The 20,958-nt window shown below is 47.5% G+C and overlaps 1 protein-coding gene across 1 annotated transcript; it reads left to right on the top strand.

The window, feature by feature from the left end:
• Positions 1–1,150: 1,150 nt before the first annotated feature.
• Positions 1,151–20,756, top strand: LOC105566841 (zinc finger protein 423 homolog). The gene is made up of 7 exons (XM_012021185.1): positions 1,151–2,076; positions 6,141–6,379; positions 8,810–8,952; positions 15,123–16,938; positions 17,185–18,270; positions 18,548–18,772; positions 19,149–20,756. The coding sequence occupies exons 1-7, from the start codon at positions 1,980–1,982 to the stop codon at positions 19,506–19,508; spliced, it is 3,966 nt and encodes a 1,321-aa protein (XP_011876575.1). The 5' UTR covers positions 1,151–1,979; the 3' UTR covers positions 19,509–20,756.
• Positions 20,757–20,958: the final 202 nt, after the last annotated feature.

Here is a 20,958-nt window from a genome sequence, read left to right as displayed (position 1 = left end):
CTAGAGCGTAGGGAAGTCTAGGTTCAAACCCTGGCTGAGGTAATATTTTTCGCAATAAATTTTCTGTATATTATTAAAAATGCCAGATGCGATCGAGAAAATACTGGCGTTGTTAATTACTGCTGGCGACATTGAAAAATATTCTTATTATCGATAATGTTGGCTGTATTTGAAAAGTTCGCCTGTACATTTACATGGCCCCAATGCCGCTTTACGTGCTTCATGTCGTCCAATGCCGTCCACAAAACTTGATGAACAACACGAGCGATTTTCTGTGCGCAAAGCGAAGAATCATTTTCTACGGCGCTAACCGAACGGTAACGGCACTCTTTCGTGGTTGAATAGCCCGTTGAAAGTTTCCTGACCGGCGCTTTTGTAGCATTAGCCGCGGGTAACGAGTCGCCTTGCGTACGAAATCGCCGTGAATTCGACAAGCGGAGAGTTTGATTGTTCGCGCGAATCGCAACACTGGGTGCGAAGAAGTGACGCCGGAAAAAGCGATTGCACGCGATTTAGAAGCTCCAATGAGCGAGACGGTCGTTACACCCGTGATGCCATTTAAATAAAGTAGGAAACCTGGCAATAAATATTGCGCGAGAAATTAACTGGCTATACAAATAATTAATGCAAACATAGTTGCACCGCGGCCGAGTTGTTCCTTGCAAAACAATTAATATCTTCTTCGTCGGAGTTAGTTTTCTTTCTCGCGAAAAAGCGGAGTCGAAGAAGCAGACCCGCAAGCTCGTGGTTGCGCTTACGTCGAGCTGGTCCCGTCGGTTCGCGGGCCACGCTCGCGCGCTAGGCGATCCTCTTCGGGGTCCGTGCGCGTGCGAGGTGGAGGATTAGGTGGAGGAGCCGGTTACGAGAAAGGTTAAATAGGTGCCGGGTGGCGGTGGTTCTCGGAAGGTGGGTGTACTCGTTAGTGTGTGAGCCCGCCTACCGTCCAATGCGGTGGCTGGTTTCCCAGAGGACTCCCTGGCCTCTCTCGCGCGGCTTTTCACGGTCCCCTCTCTTTCCTTCTTCCTGTCGTCGTTTTCTGCCGGCACCACTTCGGTGGAGAACTTCGACCGTGTGTGTATGTGTACATGCGTGCGTACGTGCGTGTGTGTGTGCTCGCGCGCACGGGCGCGCGCGCGCGCGCGCGCGTGTGTGTGTATACGTCGCTTTGCATCGCGCGCGATAATAGTCACGGGTGGGACCCCCTTGACGCGCGCTCGCCTCGAGATCGCTCGAGATACCGGGTCGACTACTGACGAGGCCCGCAGTTCTCAGAGCATCGCGATCGACGGTGGATCGATCGCCGACTCGCGCGATCCAGACCAATCCGATGGGATCCAACGGAGAAGCCCGACGCGGAAACGACGATTATCGGGAAACCCGATGTACCTGATCATTCGACGAAAATTACGAGACGGAGAACCGAGAAGTGATCGAAAGAAATACTCCAATTTAACGCAAGAACTTGGAGCACGAGTCGGATAAAATTGTGGTAATCGAGAATTTGAGAAACGGATTCGCCTGTGTCTTTGAGATACGACGTGCAGTAGTGTGCGGTGAGAAGAATTGTTTTAATGAACCAGTAAAAACAAATAGTGCCTTAAATCGGGATCATCGCAGACCGTTTGTTAATCGACTTATGAAGCTGCTTAGTTTCATAACATTTTAATCGATACGCTTTAATGACACTTGGATTGGTACACTCGTTATTACCAATCAGCCTTAATAGCGTATTAGCAGATACATCGATCTCGGTCTACGTCGTCGCAGCTGATTCTTTCGATCACTGAGCCGCTTTCGTACCGATTTCAACTCTTGTTGCTCCGAACAGCGCCCACGTTTGGATGTTAATAACGATTTACGATTTATAATTCTGTATTGACACTTCGGTGACGATAGTTCAGTTTGCACCGAGCACGTGGACTTTTTGTTAACAAACTGACGGCCGATCAAGGTGAACTGCGGGAAACGAAAAGAACAAGATGCTCTTCAAGGGTAACAGTTCACGGCTGGAATTGCTGATAGGAAAGATCCACGCGCACAAGGAACCGTCGCAGGACGAGCAACACAAGTCTAAAGGTCTGATCTCTCTCTTTTCGTATCTTTCTCTCCTTCTTTCTCTCGCCGCTTTTCTCCTTCCATGTCCGTCTGATTTTTCATCTACCTGAATTTCTCCTAACACTTTTCCACAAAGTTTGACATTACCGTCGCGCTTTTTCACCTCGTTTCACAACTTTTCATTCGTCACCCCTGAACTTCAGCGAATTCGCGAGAAATTTTCTGCTCTACGAATTTGTAAAAATTTGAATTACTGGAAATATAGGAGAATACGATTGAAGCTACGGCAAATCCCGACACACGAAGGTGTTATCGCCTAAATTTGAATTTGGAATGCAGTGTATCGATTCGTACGATTAGGGACAATTTAAAGCAAGTAAGTCGCTAGCTGGTTGTATTTACATTTCTTATATTTACTTGTTTCGCACAGTAGAAGGAATTTATGGACCATGCTGGGTGTTGTCTCATTCTGACGCTATCACTCTATGGCGATCGTCACGACGACAAGGACGAACGCGAGTTACTTACAATATATTTATAATCGCGTCCCGTTTCGTCACCCTTGGTATCGATATACTTCTCGCGGTGGTCACTTCTTTCGTTTCTTATTTCTGGTCCCTCGCCTCGATCAGGAATCGCTGACTAATCGCACTCCGTTGAAGCAGACACGTGGCGACGTTACACGTGCATAACCCGAGCCCTTGAAACCCGACGCGGTACATCATTCATTCTACTTAAGGTACTGAATTTTAATTATAATTTAAATATAAATGATCTCAACTTAGACGCGATTAATTTAATCAGTCGCGAAATCTGAGCCGTACGGTCCGATATATCAGTCGGCGAATCCGTGTGCTTCGAGAGCGAGCTGAAAACTACCCTCTCGCTTTCCGTTTCCCTCTCACTTCCGGTACTCCTCTCTGAGAATTTTTGGACTCGCGCTGAAGGATCGGATCCTCAAATCGCCCGTTGCGTGTAAATCGAGCCCGGCGAGAACCAACGTGAAATATTATTACTCGCGCGAATCTCCCCGTGATAAATGTTCATCCTTGTGCAATAAATAACCCATCCGTGGTCACACGCACGCACACGCGCGCCTTTAAGCATGCTGCGATTGATGACGATCGCCAAGAACAAGTTGATACAAAATGGCTTTCTGACGAGCGCGCTATTAAACTCTGTCGCCGGTAACAGCGGCGATAATTTTACTCCGTAATTGCGAGTGGACAGCGTGAATATTTACCGCGAGACGCTGCTTGGTGTCAAACACCAATGTCAATGCCTGAAACGGTCGTACGAAATCCGAGCATCCTGCTAAATCAGCGCGGTACAGTGACCTCTCATTAAGTTTTCGAAATCGTCGCGCTTACTGGGAAGATATTCCCGACGATCTTCAAATCAAATTTATATTGAGTCGAATATTATATGAGAAAGCCCATTCATTTCGAACGTATTGATGCGCAACAGAATCTAAAGCCCGCTGCAGACGATGCTATTTTTCCTGCTGGATTGCTTGCAATTTAGTAAATTACTAGGAATCCTGAATGCTGAGTGGTGCAATGATAGTAATTTACTAAATCGCAAGCAATCCAGCAGGAAAAATAGCATCGTCTGCAGCAGGCTTAAGAAATAGGAATCTTTCGCTTTCTTTAAGCCTTGTGTCCACGATCCAAGAACCGTGTCCAAGTTCTAGTCCCGAGAACTGCGTAGCCAATCAACTTACGGCTTTTATAGAATAGCTGCAAGGTGATCGGCCGCACACTTCGCGAAACTAGAACTTGAACCGAGTTCTAGCACCGCGGACACAGGCCTTTAAAGCAGCTTTTCCGTAAAAGATGAGAAATGTCTCGGAACTTGGGCACAGTTCTTGGATCGTGGACACGAGGCTTTAGATTAATCGAAGAGATCGTAGACGAGACGCTGACGGGAAAATTAGAATAATATAGGAAAGGAACGAAGAGAGGACACTTCTTTGAGTGAAAGCACTTGACGCGTCGCCGCGAGTCCGCGTTACGCCACTGGCGCGAAAATCCGCGCGAGGCACGCGCGATCCGGCATAAGTCACAATTAGCGAAGGCGTTAAGTCGGGCCCCTATTAATAAGCGTCGTCGAAGCGCTCCTATAAATAGTCCCGGGGGGCACGAGGCGACAACAGCACCGTCAGCGGGACGCGGCGCGATGCGGCACAGGTCGCCAACGCGTGCATCGGCAGCTAAATGCGCCTATTTTCGCCTCGATGACACATCGCCGCCGATCGGACACGATCGTGGGCTAAATAAGAGTTCTCGCGAACCAAGAGGTCTTCTCCCCCTGAGCCACCCCCGACATCTCGCCTCCACGTGGCGCGGACGGTATGCGGAGTGCCCGTAGGTCAGCCGAGTGTTTTCGTCCTATGTCTAAGAATTCCTGAGAGTCACTCAATGTTAAATATGACGATAGCACAATTGGGCAGCGAGTGCATTTTCTATTTACAGACTGATTTGCCAAAATGCCTCTCTGGCTTTTGCTGCACGCGCAACGATCGCTCACGTTCCTTCACACCTAGACCTAGTCTTTCTCCAACGTGGCTCTCTCAGCGTCCACCCGAAGCGTCATCGGAACGCGTGAGTCAGTAGCAGTGCCAATTGGGCGAACGCCTCGATAGGTGCCTCGCGTGTTGCGCAACGTGAAAAAAAAAAGAGTCTCTCGCCTCTCGGAATATGAGCCACGAGTGTCCATCTACACGATATAAGCCGCTTCGCCTTAAAAATTTTATCAGTTTACTCCCAATGTGAAAACGATTGTTTGAATTCCAAGAGTATTCTATCTCGGAATTAAAAATGCGACTTGCGACGTGCGTGTCGAAAATGACTCGTGTTGAAAATGAGTCTTTTGAGCGGCACGATCGTCGCGGTAATTCGCGCGGAAACGCAGTGGTGCCTGGGCGACGTCCTTCTAGGAGAGGAAGAGACGAGCCTCGCGAGGATGACGCGTGGGTGGAGGATGCGAGCCATTTACGCAGCATCCACGGCGTACCACGATCGCCGCTCGTATCTTTCTGGGTGGCGGTCTTTGTCTTTCACGCGCGCGTAGACTGGGATTCCGCAAAATCTCTTAAATCGACTCGTGGGTGTCGATCCATCGCCGGGGCCGACGACAAATGAGGAAACGGCCAACTAGCCGAGTCATTTCCACCATTTACGCGCGGCGCGCCACGCTTCGCCTCTATCACGGAGTGGTTCTCGGTGGTCTCTCTAGTCCTCATTCCCGGCAATTATAAATTATTTGTGATTAGCCGGCGTGACTGCGCCGGAAGTAGCGACGCGACACGCTCTCCCTCGGCGACGAGGCGGAGGATAAGTCGGATTTTCTGTGACGGAGACGCGGGGGCCCCCACTTGACCCGTTTGCCCCGGAGTCATTTGACGTTTCGCGCCGGGGTCACTACTTCCGAATCGGTTCACGCGTTTGAAAGGTGCTACGGTCACAATTGTGTCATTTCCATCGAAATTACCGCGGAATTATTTTACGCGTACGGCACCAAATCTTTTGATCAATTTCTTCACGTGCGATGCACGAAATGGCACATTTAATTAAGGATATTGTGTGCCATTAAAATATATTATACATCATTTAAACAAGTACATTGGTCCGTTTCGCGAAAGTTGTTTAAAGAAGAGAGGCCCAAACGAGGTGTCGGGCGACCCTGAGTTTAACGAAGGAGGCGACAATCGCGCGACGCGTTCTGCCTGTTGAATGTAGCCTAGCGCGATTTAGGGTCGCGCAGGACCGCGATCTTTCCCGAGCCAGTCAAGGCTCGGGGGTTAATGGTACGAGTTTTACCGTCTCCGCTCGTTACGAGAACGATATAAAGGGACACGTAACAGGCGAGGTGAGACCGGCCAGATCCGTAATGTAGTTACGCATATACACACAACGAGTTCGTAAATCGTACGTCGCGCCTCGAATGTAGGAGCGTCCCCTTCTTGCGGAGAGATCCTAAAGAGTCATTTGGATTTTGATAAGAAAAGAAAATTAGCAGAAAAGAGAACATTCCGACAGTTACACCGAGGCGTCATCGAAGTTCTCTTTCTATGTTGATTCCAGAGGCCCTAGGAACCGGAAGTTCCTCGTGGCACAGCGAGGATGGCGGGCCCAACTCGCGTCGCGGTGGCGAGACACCGTCCTCCTGCGCGACACCGACATCGGCCAGCTTCCCGTCGGAGCCCGAGGTCGACGCCGACGTCGGCGTCAATCCCGACGGCAACAACCCCGCTGCCCCGTACCCCTGCCAATTCTGCGACAGGACGTTCCCGCGACTCAGCTACCTGAAGAAGCACGAGCAGGTAAGGACGATAACAGCTTCCTCGATCACCAGATGCGACAGTTTGTTATTGTTCGGGGACAGGGATTTGTACACGCAGAAAAATATTATTGTACAGTCAAGAAAAGTAATTACTCAGTTTATTTTATTCCGTTTAAGTAATAGTTTGCTTTAACAAAGAATATTTTCTTAATAATAGTTTTAAGATATGCTTGTTACTAGTCTTAGAAAAGCTTGCCATCTTATACTCAAAGAAAGAATTTATTCTTCTTTGAAGAAAATTATAAAACTTATTGAAGAATTCCGTATGCTTCTTTTAATAAAATCAGAAGAAACAAAATTGTTTTGCTTCAAATAATTCTATGTATTTTTGTTTCAAGTACTAGACTTACTAAGAACCAGAATATGTTTTGAGTAAATATAACACTTGCGACGACATTATGATAGATTTGCGGATATATAAACTTATCAAATACTTGGAACAAATAATCTTTACTTGCAGGTAGTATATATTTTTCTGTGTGTAGATACAGAAATGAAGAGCCGAACGTTTCCTTTCGTTATCACGATAACGTAAAGCACACCCGAGTCGAAATTTTGGTATCTATTTTGACACTTTTAAGGATAATTTACACCCACTTAGTTGATCTATACACCTACGTACACCAGCGATAATCTACTTTCATGACATTATATTTTTTACTCCTCCCTTGAATCTTTAATTCTAAAAATTTACTTTAGCTCCTGCTTAAAAGGACCTACTGTAGTGTTAAAGTGGCAAAGTAGAAATTGCCGACACTATCAGTTTTAAAGTAGGAGTAAATTTTATACTTGCGGTTCGACCTCTTTTACTGTCTCAGGTCCTACTATATAATAAAATTAAAGGTTCAACACAGGGCGAAAATTTCGACTCGGGCAATGTCTTCTACGTCTTCCGTGCATTTCCGCAGATGCGCTGTTGACGTTTCCAAAATTTCTGCCACCCCGAATATCGTTGCGACAGTGTAAGACGCAAGGTCAGTCGTATGAGAATTAAAAAAGCAGAAAAGTACGAGACCAAGAGGATCGACATTTGTCACGGGCATTAGTATGCGCGCCACGCATGTCGCGAACAGAGCACTCCTCACTTCTCGCGCCACGTGAGAAAAGGTCCGAGGTGTGATTCCGCGAGGTCGGCGAGTCCCGTACGCGGGCAGGTTAACGCGTTTCCGCGGCGCGAGTGTCCTGCCCGGAGGAGACGCGTGGCGAGTCCTCTCCTTTGGATTTTTCTGTTTTGCATGGCGGTGGCATTAGCCCGTTCTTCCGCGTCCGAGGCCGGCCGGCGCGGGTCATCATCGGGTCAGAATCTGTAGCGTTGTGCCCATAACAGGTTGTACCGGTTATCAGGTTATTCGTCCAGGTGGCGGCCGCCCCTGCGGCCTCCTCCTCGCTTCTTCCTTTCGCAATGCGAAAGCCCGCTGCTGAATACATATATATTATACGCGAGCTGAATCGCGCGCAGATATGACTCCGATAATCAAGACCCCGAGTGCCCGAGTCTAGGCAGATAGCTGTCTATTTATGCTACGCACAATGTTGGCTTTGCTCTACCGACAATCGCCGCGAGTAATCTTAATCCTTGCGAACCTGTCATATCGCCAAGTTAACGTTGACAGATCCACAAACGGTACAATTTTAAAGATTCTCAAGATACCAAGATTAAACATCCAGAAGCGAAAGAAGCTTTGATGATAAAACTTCCCTTGGCCACGCGTCGATAATTTCTCGACGACACACTTTGACAATTCGATTACAATCGCGCGGTACCCTCCGCCAAAGTGTTGGTCTTTTAAACATCTCTGGTTGTTGTCCGATTATCGAACAGCGCCGAGCGCGCACGGGCCTTCTGGTGGTCCTCCCCGGCCGGCCGAGCGAGAGACCAAGGCGGCGATCGCTTCGCCCATCGTCTAGATTGTCTCTTCAAAGGAGCCGACGGCTCGAAAGTCGACCGGCGCGGTCTCGTCGTACGTGCCAAGCTTACTTACCTTGTAGCGACCATTTCGTGGCCGGAGAAGCGGCACGAGAAGCGCTTTAGCTCCGCGAGCGGGAGCACGGCACAAAGAAGGTGACCGTATGGGATGATATCGGCCACCGTGATCTGGGTGGGTGACGCGTCCCGCGCGGCCGACAGAGAGCCCGACGCTTCTTCTTCTTGCTCCGTGAGGCTCGCCTCCTCTTCTACCGACTCCTCTCTCTCTTTTCTCGCGCACAGTATTGAGACGTTAAGCGCGAAGCCCTCCTGGATGTACTTGAGACGCGTTCTCTTCCGCAATGTCTTACACATTTGTAATTCTACATAAATTGAAAACTAATATAGAAAACGGTATCATCACTGTTTTCAGTGACAATCCACCGATTAACTTTTAGAGGGGAGGGGTGCAATAGTGCGATACAAGGATTGTATTCATTGCAGAGCCACGGCGATCAAATGCCCTACCGATGCAGTTGGTGCAACAGACTATTCAAGCACAAACGCAGCCGCGATCGCCACGTGAAGCTGCACACCGGAGACAGGCGATATCGCTGCTCGAAATGTGAGGCCGCCTTCTCCAGGAGGTAAGGGCGAATTCACTTTCCAAAGTATTCCGTCAGATCAACCACCAAATTGGTCGCGCGAGCGAAGATTTTACAAACGGCGCAAGGGGCGAAGCTCCAACTTTCGACCCTCTTGAACCGTTTCGAATTCCTCCCGACGTGTCAGTCTGTAAGAGATTTAATTGACATTTATGGATTATGTCTCAACCACCAAATTGATCGCACCAGCGAGGATTTTACAAACGGCGCAAGGCGCGAAGCTCGAACTTTCAACCCTCTTGAACCGTTTCGAATTCCTCCCGACGTGTCAATCTGCAAGAGATTCAATTGACATTTATGGATTGTGGCATAAAATACACACGCATACACATATACGTAATCAGTAAAGATCATGAAGGTGTAAGAGAAATAATCGCGCTGGCGCAGCCGTAAAACGCAACAGATGGCCGAACGAGGCGCTGCCTCGACGGGGTGCTGCCGGTCGTCGGTGCGCGAGGCGCGGGGCCCAACGGGGCTCCACTGGCCGATTCCAGAGGACCCCGATCCAACGGGTGACAAATGAGTAATGATCACACGACGACCGCGGTCCCGGGTGGCATTAGTCAAGCTTACTCTCTTACGTGGCTGTTTCTTTCTTCCTTCCCCTCCTCGCACCCCTCGTCGCCTAGCTATTTGTTTCCCTCTTTCTCACGCGTAGCATGTACCCTCTCCCGCACGCATGCACGCACGCACGCTTCGGCATTGAATCGTCTTGCGCGCATTGAAATGCTAAGCCGGCCCCGCGCGCGAAGCACCTTTTTCTAACGTGACACATGTGTATGCACGCGTGTGCGCTCGCGTACACGCGGGCCCCCGCGGGGCCCGGCCGAGCGGACAGGTAGGACGCATAGGTGTTACGGGACAACAGGTAGAACATTAGTCAAGAGCCTCGTTGCCGCTCGTCCGCCTTCGCCGGCCGTTAAAGTCGCGCTCGCGACCGTCGAAACGGCGGTTCCGTTCGCCGTCGACGTTGGCTTCCCTTCGCCGAGAGGCTGAACCGAAGAAATCCGCGATCGAATCAGCGGCGAAGTTTTTACTGTAAATTACAATCGCCAAATTTGAGATTCAACCGTTCTTGCATTTACTCACCTTTACACTTTACTCATAAGCGCCGTTATTAATCAAACTCAACGTTGTATGAAACGTCATTGCTTCCTGAATGCAACCTTTTCACGCCTCTTTCTAGACTTCTGTCCTTCGTGAAGCTTCCCGATTGCAAGCCGGATTTAAATGAAGTTCTAACAAGCCTTTGCTCCTCACCTGTCAACCGCTATTATAATCGCAACGCCAGATCTTTACGCCACGTCTCTATTCGTCCTCCCACCTCAGCAGTCGGCTTGGGTGACCCAACAAAAGGGTGAAAATCTCCGTGGTTCTCACGTCGAGTATGCAACGCGAGAGATCTGTCGGCCCTTAGCCGAGACTTTCGCTTATGACAGATTGCGGACACGCAGCAATGTATCATTTCAATTGTATCGTCCGTCTGCTCTCTCGTCAATTCGAGGAACTCTAGTCAGACCGAAGCGTTAGAGATCTATTCGTACGGCTTGAGAATCAATGTCTAGCAGAGCAGTACAATGGGAAAAAATTGTCTGCCTCTGCTATAAATTTTTAACTTTGAAAGTTTGCCACTTTCGAGAACCTCGAGGGAAGATATGCGTTTGCCTTACGATACTCTTCGATCACAGTAGAATCAATGTCTTAACTTGTCAGATCCGGTCTGACCGAAACCAATCAAGGAATCTTACGTATCGTAACGAGTAACGCCGAGTGTCTCACGGTGGTGTTTTTATTCTCACGGAATGCGGCAGCGAGATCGCATTTTATCGGCAGTTTCTCGTAATTCTCATGGTCCACGGACGGCGGAGTCACGATTCGACCTCCCGATGGACGAATGCCCTCTGTTTTCTTCTGCCGTGTCTCTTCAGTTGACACCGCCTGCGTATCGTCTTTTTGCATCAATCTAACTGCGACAAATAAAGTTAAGACGTGCATTTTTTTTACAATCGACTCACCAAGTATCGACGCAGATGCTGCATGCAAATCGTGCGTTTAGGCAAATGAATAAAATAATAGAGGAAAGTCCTCTAAGACGAGATAGGTTTCTAATATAAGACAGCGGGTCTTCAACACCCAAATTTAATTACAAATCTTTTCTTCCAACGATTACACAATCTAACAATGAATTTTCCACTAAACAGATTTCGCTCCAAGGGCAATAAATTCATGGTGGAATCACCTGATGATGCCTTATCCCAAATTAGAATCCTACCTCGAAACTTTCCTCTATTAATCAAGATCATCGACACACACGAATCGAGACTACACGATTGCTCTTTGTCAAACATTCGACTTGAGTCTTTACGGAGCAAATGAACGTTTCGAGACTGACGACACCCACGAATCACCGCAATGGGGTGATTCCTTGGACCTGCGAGGGTGGAGTTTAACGGACCATTTATTTCCATTTCCTTTCAGCATCCCAAACGCGATCTTCTTCTCGTATAATGGCTGCTCGCCATTACGCGCTTGAACCGTACACTCTTGCAAGCATTAGGCAGTCAAATCGCCACGAAAGCTAACTCTCTGTCTACCGCTAAAATAGCTCATTCGGCATTGCAAGTATACGTGCTTATAATTTAAAAATTATTCTTCTCAGAGTCGCACTTTGAAGAGGATGTAATTTTTCTCGTAAACTGAACTTTAAACACGCAAATCTTTATGGAACTTTATTTTTAAAGTACAACTCCGATAGATACCGCGGAGTCTATTGGAAAGGAACACTTGAAGCACTGTATTAAATAATTCAGTCGCTGTGCTTCTCGATATCTTTCCAATCTTGGACAAGCCAAATATGATTAATTCAAATGAGAAAATAATGTCCCAGCTGCGCTTTTTTTTGCATTTTACAAACTGATGTGGATACCAACTGTAAAGTACATTGATGAGGAGTTGCGACATGGACCGATATGATATAAATTAATATGAAATAAGAGAGTCAGCACGGTTCGAGCAAAGTGTAGTCCAATGGCTCATTTTAAGTTGCATCGAATCGAAACAATATGTTTCTCATTATACGAGTTGTCTCATACACGATTCACAAAAGTAGTAAAAATATTTGACATTATCTAAAGTGTTTTTTGTCGACCCAACTGGCAGGAAACTTTATTCGTGAATCTTACATCCACGAAGTTTTGATCATCCGGATTGTGGTCCTTATCAAGTGATTGGTAATAGTTAAAATTCTTATTGCGAAAAATATTACCCCAGCCAGGATTCGAACCTGGGACCTCCCTCAATCCGTGCGGGCGTCTTAGCCAGCTCGACCACCGGGGCTGTTAGCAGAACGGAAGACACACGCGTTCGAATCCTGGCTGGGGTAATATTTTTCGCAATAAGAATTTTAACTATTACCAATCACTTGATAAGGACCACAATCCGGATGATCAAAACTTCGTGGATGTAAGATTCACGAATAAAGTTTCCTGCCAGTTGGGTCGACAAAAAACACTTTAGATAATGTTAACTATTTACTGGCGACATAAATCTCTTATCTCCGTAAAAATATTTGGTAATTTTACTATCCTTTGCTAAAAATACCGCGTGATTTAACGAAGAAACGCCGACAGAGTAATGTAATCTCGCGAGTATTCGGACTGTACGAAGTCAATTTAATCCATCGCTGTAATTATCGCGAACGGAATTGTTTCACTTAAGAATGCCGACCAGCGTCGCGAACTCGTCGGATGCAACGCGTCCGAATGTCCTCCACCACCTCCGAATGTCATCTCTCATCTCGTCTCGTCGAAGGTGACACGTCGGCGAAACGCTGCATGCGTCAAACAGGAATACGCGAGCAGTATTTAACGTCGGCTCGACCCATTCTCTTCGCTAAGCGAGCGCGACTCGTTCTTTTTCTCGGCTCTCTCTCTCTCTCTCTATCTTTCTCTCTCCCTTTTTATTTTTTCCCCCATTTTTTTCGCCTCGCATCGTCATCGGTCGCGCTCTCGGTCGGCCGCGAAACGATACGCTCGATAATAGGACAGCCGCGGTTCACCCGGGCGATAATCCTGGTGGCGCATGAATAATTCAGACGCAAAGTGCAGGAGTAAATTCGCCGTCTGTCTTCGTTTCGGCGTGCCGAGACAGCTCGCTTGACCGTCGCGCCTTCGCCTCCTCACTCGCGGACCTCGTGGACCGATCTCGCCTTAAACGCCCGCGGATTCAGTTTTCCACCGCCGAGCTGGGCCGACGTTATACACCGGCCAGCGATGAATTATTCATCGGCCGGGTCCACCGCGAAAATCGCCGGAGTCGTTACCCGGGTACGACCTGTTCGAAATCTCCGCGCTCTCTCGTTGTTACATTCAACACTCGTTACTATAAAGTGCATCCTCGAATAACGACGCTCGCCTTGTTGCAATAAGTGAAATGATCGTGACTAAAATATAATATTATATATTTTTTTTATCGCGGAGAGAATAAGACTCGCCTGATCCGCGGGAATCTCGAAAGTATCGCGGGCTCGGTGTATTCAGAAGCTCTGTTAATTCATGGCGGTGATCGAAAAACCTCCTAAACAAGGAACACGATATGATAAATCAACTCGTATTATTAGCTGCAGTTGCCCCTATTGCGTTATCAATTAGCGTCTAGCAAAAGATCGAGGTCGATTATTTAAGAAACAATATAGACTGTTTTGCTCATTTCTTCCACAAAGGACTGTCAAACGCGGCGATGCTTCCGTTTCACCTTGCGTTCTTCGTATCGAGTCTCACTTAATGTCAGAGAGGGAGAGAGGGAGGGGGGGGGGGAGAATACGGAATTATTGAAAATAATTAGTATCTAAATATCGGATATTTAAAAGTTAACTCCACATTATCCCATTACTTGAATGCGGAGTAACGATTTCCTATGCGGCTCCTGCGCATTTAAATATCGGGAGAATCGATGGCGCTTAAAATTCATTCGTTAATATAGCTCGCTCGCCCGTACGGCGACAAATGATTTTAGCTAGATTTCCTTCTTAATAGGGGATGAGAATTATTTATTTATTTCTTGGAACGGTGGAAACGTCATCGCGCGCTTAATGCGATCGCCCCGACGTCGATATCCCCCTCCCCCCCTCCGCCAACCTAAGTAATACATTCAGCATTTCATTAGCGGGATACTTGATTAGCGTGCGAGGAGGGAAAATATTTTCAAGCAGGTTGCGACGTGCTCCGTCCGTCCGTCTTCATTAAGTCTCCCGCGTTGCGCTCTTAATCGAATTGCCGTCGTTTAATTCTTTCCCCCGGATTTGGACTTGTCGATTCGCATCACCGATAAATCCAGTCCGATATTAAACGCGAGTTACCTCACTTCGAGCTGGCCGAAGTCACCGAGTCGCCGATAAATTAGCATTATCGATCGTATCCCATGGTATTATTAAAGATCGCTCTGCTATCCGATAGTTTTCCCGACTTCCGCGCTAAAGATCGAAATATCTCCACGAGGCGAATCTATTTTCAAGTATTTGATTGACACGTGGTGCTCTTGATGAATCTTAATATACATGGACTCGTCACGTACTACAGGAAATAGAATTTCCTGAATTAGATCCGCGATCTGTACAACGAAAGGCAATTTAATAACGTTTTAAAGGTAAGCCGGTCTATAGCACCGGTCATCTATTCCGAGAGTGCTGTGCGGCGATCGCAGGTCTCAGGGAAACCTCGAATGTATGAAAAATGATTAATCTTAAAATAGCGGGGCTTTGCTACCATTGTCTTCTTTTCGAACACAATTGGAATTAATAAGCGGAATACCGTTTGAAGCGCTGCAAACCATTTTATCGAGTGGCCCGTCATCTTTAAAATGTTATTTTCGCCGCTAATAAATTTAATATTAATAATTGTCACGTTAAGTATTTTTCAATATAAATATATACGCGGAAAATGTCATTGAAGGTAGCATATTATATCAAAGCCTTTTCACTTTTTATCTCGTACCATTGGCACGTATCTTTTATTGGTCACTCCATTTGGAGCGTCCACATACGAGTTAATAAATCAGCTGTTAACTCCATTTCACCATCTATTATACATCTCGATTGAAGCGCGAGCCCTCGACCACGTTTGCCGGTTACGAATACGAGCGTTCCGTTTTCCCAGCGATCATCTGAAGATTCACTTGAAGACGCACGACACCCAGAGGCCTTACCAATGCACGGCTTGCACGAGAGGCTACAGCTCAGCCGCGGCCTTAACGTCGCACATGCAGTCCCACAAGAAGCATCACCAATCGTCGTCCTCTCAGTCGGCCGGCAAGCTCCAGGACATTGATTACGGGAGGAGAAGCGTCTCCTCGCACAGCACGTCGTCACCGCCGGTGCCGTCGTCGCCGTCGCCGTCGTTGAATCTCACTCTGAACCCAAGGAACGTCCTGAAAACGTCGCAGGGTACCGGCAGCACCTCCACCACGCCGATTCTCAACTCGCCCGTGAAGCTCACCTGCATGTACTGCACCCGGGACTCGTTCAGCTGCATGCAGCAGCTGCAGATGCACGTGCGCACGATGCACCAGGAGATCGTGAGCGGTGCGGAGGGTCTGACGCGGCAGCCGTCGCTAAGCAAAACGTCGAGCGAGCAGCAAGCGGTGTTTTGCTCGCGCGACAAGCCACCCGATCGCCAGGACAGCTCGAAGGACTCGCGCCCGGACCGGAAGTACCCGCCTGAGGAGAGGGCCGACAGGCCCGCCGGCGAACGAGACCACTACGAGAACGCGTTCACCTGCGACCAATGTACCATGAAGTTCTCCACCCTGGCCTGTCTGCGCGAGCATTCGCTGTCGATACATCGAGTAGGTTTCAGCGCGACCATGGTGATATGCCCGCTGTGCGGCATCCCGTGCGCCTCGACGGCAACCTACGCCGAGCACTACGTTCTCCAGCACTGCGATAATCGCCGACTGGTGCCGACAACCAGCATAGATTACAGCGAGACGAAACTGAACGGCGTTTACGACAGTACCCCAGCGAGAGACTCCAGGTCTCTACCGAGAAGCAGGAACGCTCCGGAAGCCGCCGATCTCACGAATAAACGTCCAACCAGGCCATCCGCGGACGTCGCTGGTGGCTACACCGCGGATACCCTCTTGTGCGGCCAATGTGACGCTGCGCTCAAGGATTTCGAGTCCTTTCGCGAACACGTGGCCCGGCACCTGCAGGCCGACCACCGCAACCAGGAGATATCCAGCAGGCAACATCTGTGTCCCAAGTGCGAGGCCGCCTTTCCGGCCCGCGAGGACATGCTGGCCCACCTGACCAAGCACTACCTGGGCCAGGTCAGCAAGGAGTTCGCGTGCGGCGCCTGCAAAAAATTCTACCCGCATCCGGATCAGCTTCAGAGACACTTGCTGGACGCCCACGCGCATCATCTGTACCGTTGCGCCCTGTGCCGAGACACGTTCGACTCCAAAGTGGCGATACAAGTCCACTTCGCGGTCAAGCACAGCCAAGAGTGCCGGATCTACCGTTGCAACGTATGCACCCTGTCCAACAACGAGAACTCGCCGCCGGGGGCGAACGCGGCTCCCGGCGACGGCAGGACCTTCTTCAGGAGCGAGGCCGAGATGGCGGCCCACGTGCGCAATGTACACGCGCCTCCTCCCGTCGTCCCGTCCCTGATGAATAGCAGTCCCGTCGGCGCTGCAACGAGAAGTCCGGCTTCGACGCCTGGCGTTGTCGCGACGCGCTGCGTCTTCTGCGGGACATGCTGCAGTTCGGAGCTCGAGCTTCAGCTTCACCTTGCCAGCCACTCGGCCAATCTCTACAGGTGTCCCATCTGCAGGGAAGGTTTCGCGGTGGAATTCCTCCTGGATCGACACGTCGCCCAGGTTCACCATCAGGCAGCGCAGGATCACCAGGCGCCGTCAGTCAGAAACAGGGAGAACGGGCGTGTTCATCGACTGGCCAGAAGTCAGGAAGAAGTAAGTTTTGTTACAATCAAAAAATTTAGATAAGTTTAATTGCCACGCCACCGTAAATAAGCCTAAAACAAGTATCTCGAACAAATTTAGAGAAATCCTTAGACATTCAGAATCTGTATTTGTAGAGTTAAATAATAAAAAGAAGTCTCTCCCAGTTATTAAAGATATATTACATTACGCAGAGATATTCTGTATAATGTAATTAGGTGCAAAAGAGATTCACAAAATGATTTTTCTAAATCCTAGACGAAATCTCTGAAGAGGGGCCGTTCGCCAGCGTCAAGCAACAACAATTCCCTGAACCAGCGCGACAACAACAACAAACGTTCGAATTACAGCATCTCCGGTCAACAATGCGAGCTCTGCGAACGCGGTGAATTCGCGAACGAGGCCGAACTGCAAGCGCACAAGAAACTCGCCCACACAACCCCCAAGCTATCCAACAAGTCCCTATCCACCTTGAGCATGACGTGTGGCTATTGCGGCGAGGTTTGTCGCTCGCGAAGCGAGCTGGAATCTCACACGAGGATTCAGCACGCATCAAATGAGCCTGGTGGCCGTCACAAGTGCAATATCTGCGACGAAGTGTGCCCGTCCGGCGCGAGTCTGGCCGAGCACAAGCTCCAGAAGCACTGCAAGATCCAGCTGAGCGACACGTGCGTGGTGTGTCGCAGTTGCCTCACGTCGGAGAACCAATTCCTGGACCACGTGCAAAGGCACAGTCTGGAGAACGTGGATCCGCAACAACGACTGGACAGTACGCTGCCTCATCTACCTGCGCCGTGCGTTGTCTGCCGACAGACCTTGATCAGTGATCTGGAATGTCGTCTGCACGCGCGGCATCACCTACGAACGTCTTCGGGATCGCGTAGCGCCGGTTCCAGCCCGACCAGTCCTGGTGGCGGCAAAGGCCAAAATCAAGGTTGCTGCCTCTGCTTGCGTGATTTCGCGGCCGAGGACTTTGTCAATCTACCACCCAATCCAGCCAGTACGAGCGGACAGCTGCTCAGAGTCTGCAAGCCGTGCTACATGCGACACTCTCAGGGACTGCCTATTCTGAACTCGACAACCTATGAGCACCGGGCCAAGTACGAGGCGGCCTGGCTCGCGAACAAGGACGGCCAGTGGAACGAGTCCAAGGACAAGTGGGAACACGAAAGAGGAGGACTCAAGGTAGAGGATCGATCTAGGAACGATGAAAACGCGAAGAAGCAACGTTGCGAAGAGTGCGGGGTAAAGTTTGAGGATCCCGAAGAGGCCGAGAAGCACAGGATCGCCGAGCATGAAAAGACTAGCGGTGGCTCGAATACGTACACCTGCATACAGTGTCAAGTTAGTATAGAATATTTCACGTAATTTTAATAACAGTTGGAGTAATACAGCATAAAATCAAAGACATCTTACCAGTAAAGAAATTCAATCTTTCCTTTTGTTAAAATAATGATAATGAAGAAATTAAATGTCGAAATAGAAATCATGATTAATTTATGTTAAAATGAAAAAAATGTAGGATATTAAAATTTTGAAAATTTTCATCAGTTTCCTTTTTGTTTAAAACAATACTGTTTTCAAATTTATAGTTTCCAAGGTAAAATATAAAAATTCCTAGGTGTCGTTTCCGACTGAAGCCAAGATTCAACAACACGTGAGGAAGGAACACTTGGAGGCATCCGGGAAAGCCTCCTTGGAGGCTTTACGGTGCCACTTGTGCCTATTCGAAGCCGCCAGTCCTATGCAGCTGCAAATTCACTTAATAGAGCACACTTTCGCCGGTTGTGCCGCCCTTAGCTGTTACATCTGCCAGTCGCTCTTCACAACTCCCATTGGCCTTCAGGTAATTTAACTGTCTGCTAATATGTCTCAAACGTAAAATAACAGTTATTCACTCGCATTTACGGTAACGACCGTGGAACTTCGGAGAAGAAAATGGCCAGATAAACAACTTCAAAAACTAGCGCAATATTAGTCATTGAGACAAATTACTTCACTATTCTTTGGACTTGGACTTACAATCGCCTATTGATTCCCAAACATTTCGCGCGAATGTAGAACTTTTTCTTGTAAATTGTAGCTGCGGACGAGATTGCATACTCGTTTAAATCTCTACATCTCTCTTTTCATGTTGAATAAATATCATATCGAAAAGTTGTTAGAAATTTATTATTTCGTCCTTTCGATTCATAGATACAAAACAATGCGTTTGTTCGCAGAATCATATGCTGCAGGAACACGGATTGGACGCGCGGCCGTACGACTGCTCCAAGTGCACGCTCAAGTTCTTCTTCAGCGCGGAACTGGACCACCACGTGCTGACCTTCCACCGTCCAGGGGAAGAGATGCGCTCTTCGACCGAGAACGCTCGCGAGAAGAATCGCGAGCCTGAGAAGCGCGATAATGGTGTAACGGTGAAGGAGGAAGTGGTGCAAGGCGGCAAGGAAGAAGAGGAGGAAGAGGAGGAAGTGAATGTAGATGATCAAATGGGGCAGGGGCGACACGACGAGGTTGCACGGGAGGAGCAGAAGCTGAAAACGGAAGTAAACGGCGAGACATCCGGCGGGATGGAATCGTGACTCTCCTCCGTCAGCATTACATTTCGTTCCGTTCTAGAATTAATTGATTATTAGAAATTCGTTCATTTATTAAGTTTGCCGCGAATATTTTAGACGACGCAAGTCACTTAGACACCGATTTGCAGACCGATGAAGTTCGATACAGTATTAATTAGGAGTATTATGGAGGAAAATTGCCGTTCTTGTAATTATTCCAGATGGTTAGTTTTTTACATATCGCTAATAAAATTACGATGTAAGGTTACCTTTTTATCGTCTCAAATCCTTGTATGTCAGTTTCAATTTTAGACGCTGAATATCTAAGTTTTCAAGGAACATAAGTTTGTTTGCGTTAAGTTTGATGAGAGTTAGCATTTATTTTATATTGTTTCAAGCATCGTATATACTCTCGTGGTTTATTATTGTAGAAGTACAGCATAGGTTTTAATTTTTTTTCTAAGTACTTCGATGAATGACAGATACATAGACTGCTCTAACGAAACTCGACCGACTGCCAAAATTAAAGCAATCACAATGTACATCTAAAATGTATGCGTACATGTATACATATGTATATATCAATGCTGAACGTTGTTAAATTTACATTATACATTAGTACCTTCGAAAGAAGTTTAAACTTAAAAAAAATCCAATGCGTGTCAAATCTTAGAAATCGGCGCACAAAGTCGATTTTTATTTAACCTCTTAAAAAATATTTCGGTTTACCTTGAGATTATTTCTATTCACAATCTACTCTCAGAAATTTTATTAAACAATTTTGAGAATTGGAGTTGAAAGATGAGACTAAATTATCTTACATGAATGAAATTCTCTAGTTTATATATGTATAACATCATGTTTGCAGTGTTGGACGTTTATAGTATTTTTGTTAATTTCTAAGTGCGTTCTATGAAACAATTGCTTAACGATCAATTACCTATTGATTTGTAACTGGGTGCTCTCGATAAAATGATCATCTCTTCGTGAAAAAAAATTGTAAATATTATGCAGATAGCAAGAGATATACATATATTATAAATGTTCTACCGATTTATATTAATTGATGCATAAGCGACGAAATTCTTGATATTTAAAAGGAGACGCAATAACCTGTCCATTAGATACATAGCGATAAAATAGTTATGTACGAAGTAAGTTATTGTTTCCAACATCGTACGTGCTGTATATACAGTATAATTTGTCCATTAGGCACATATAGCCGTCTCTAATAAGACAATTATATACGAATAAATTATTGTTCTAAATCGGTTTAATCGTTTCGTCTATCTCTTCCCGATAAATATTCTTTGAAAAAAATATCTAGCAAGATAAGCGCGAAATTCATTTCTCGTTCCAAAAAAAAAAATAGAAGAAACGATTACGCTTGCGAAATTTGAACGACGGCGCGAAAGGCGGGAACCCGGCCGGTACAGTCGAGCGCTGCTCCGACTGACGGTCGCGAGAGACGGGA

Source organism: Vollenhovia emeryi, unplaced genomic scaffold (genome assembly GCF_000949405.1).
Source record: "Vollenhovia emeryi isolate VEMERY1.0 unplaced genomic scaffold, V.emery_V1.0 DF939142.1, whole genome shotgun sequence".
Lineage (NCBI taxonomy): Eukaryota > Metazoa > Arthropoda > Insecta > Hymenoptera > Formicidae > Vollenhovia > Vollenhovia emeryi.
This window is presented reverse-complemented; position numbering and strand designations above follow the sequence as displayed.

Coding starts and splice junctions, on each gene's coding strand:
- LOC105566841 (XM_012021185.1), top strand. CDS start 1,980: ATGCTCTTCAAGGGTAACAGTTCACGGCTGGAATTGCTGATAGGAAAG. Junction 8,953..15,122: donor GAGGCCGCCTTCTCCAGGAG/GTAAGGGCGAAT, acceptor CCGTTTTCCCAG/CGATCATCTGAAGATTCACT. Junction 18,271..18,547: donor ACACCTGCATACAGTGTCAA/GTTAGTATAGAA, acceptor AAAAATTCCTAG/GTGTCGTTTCCGACTGAAGC.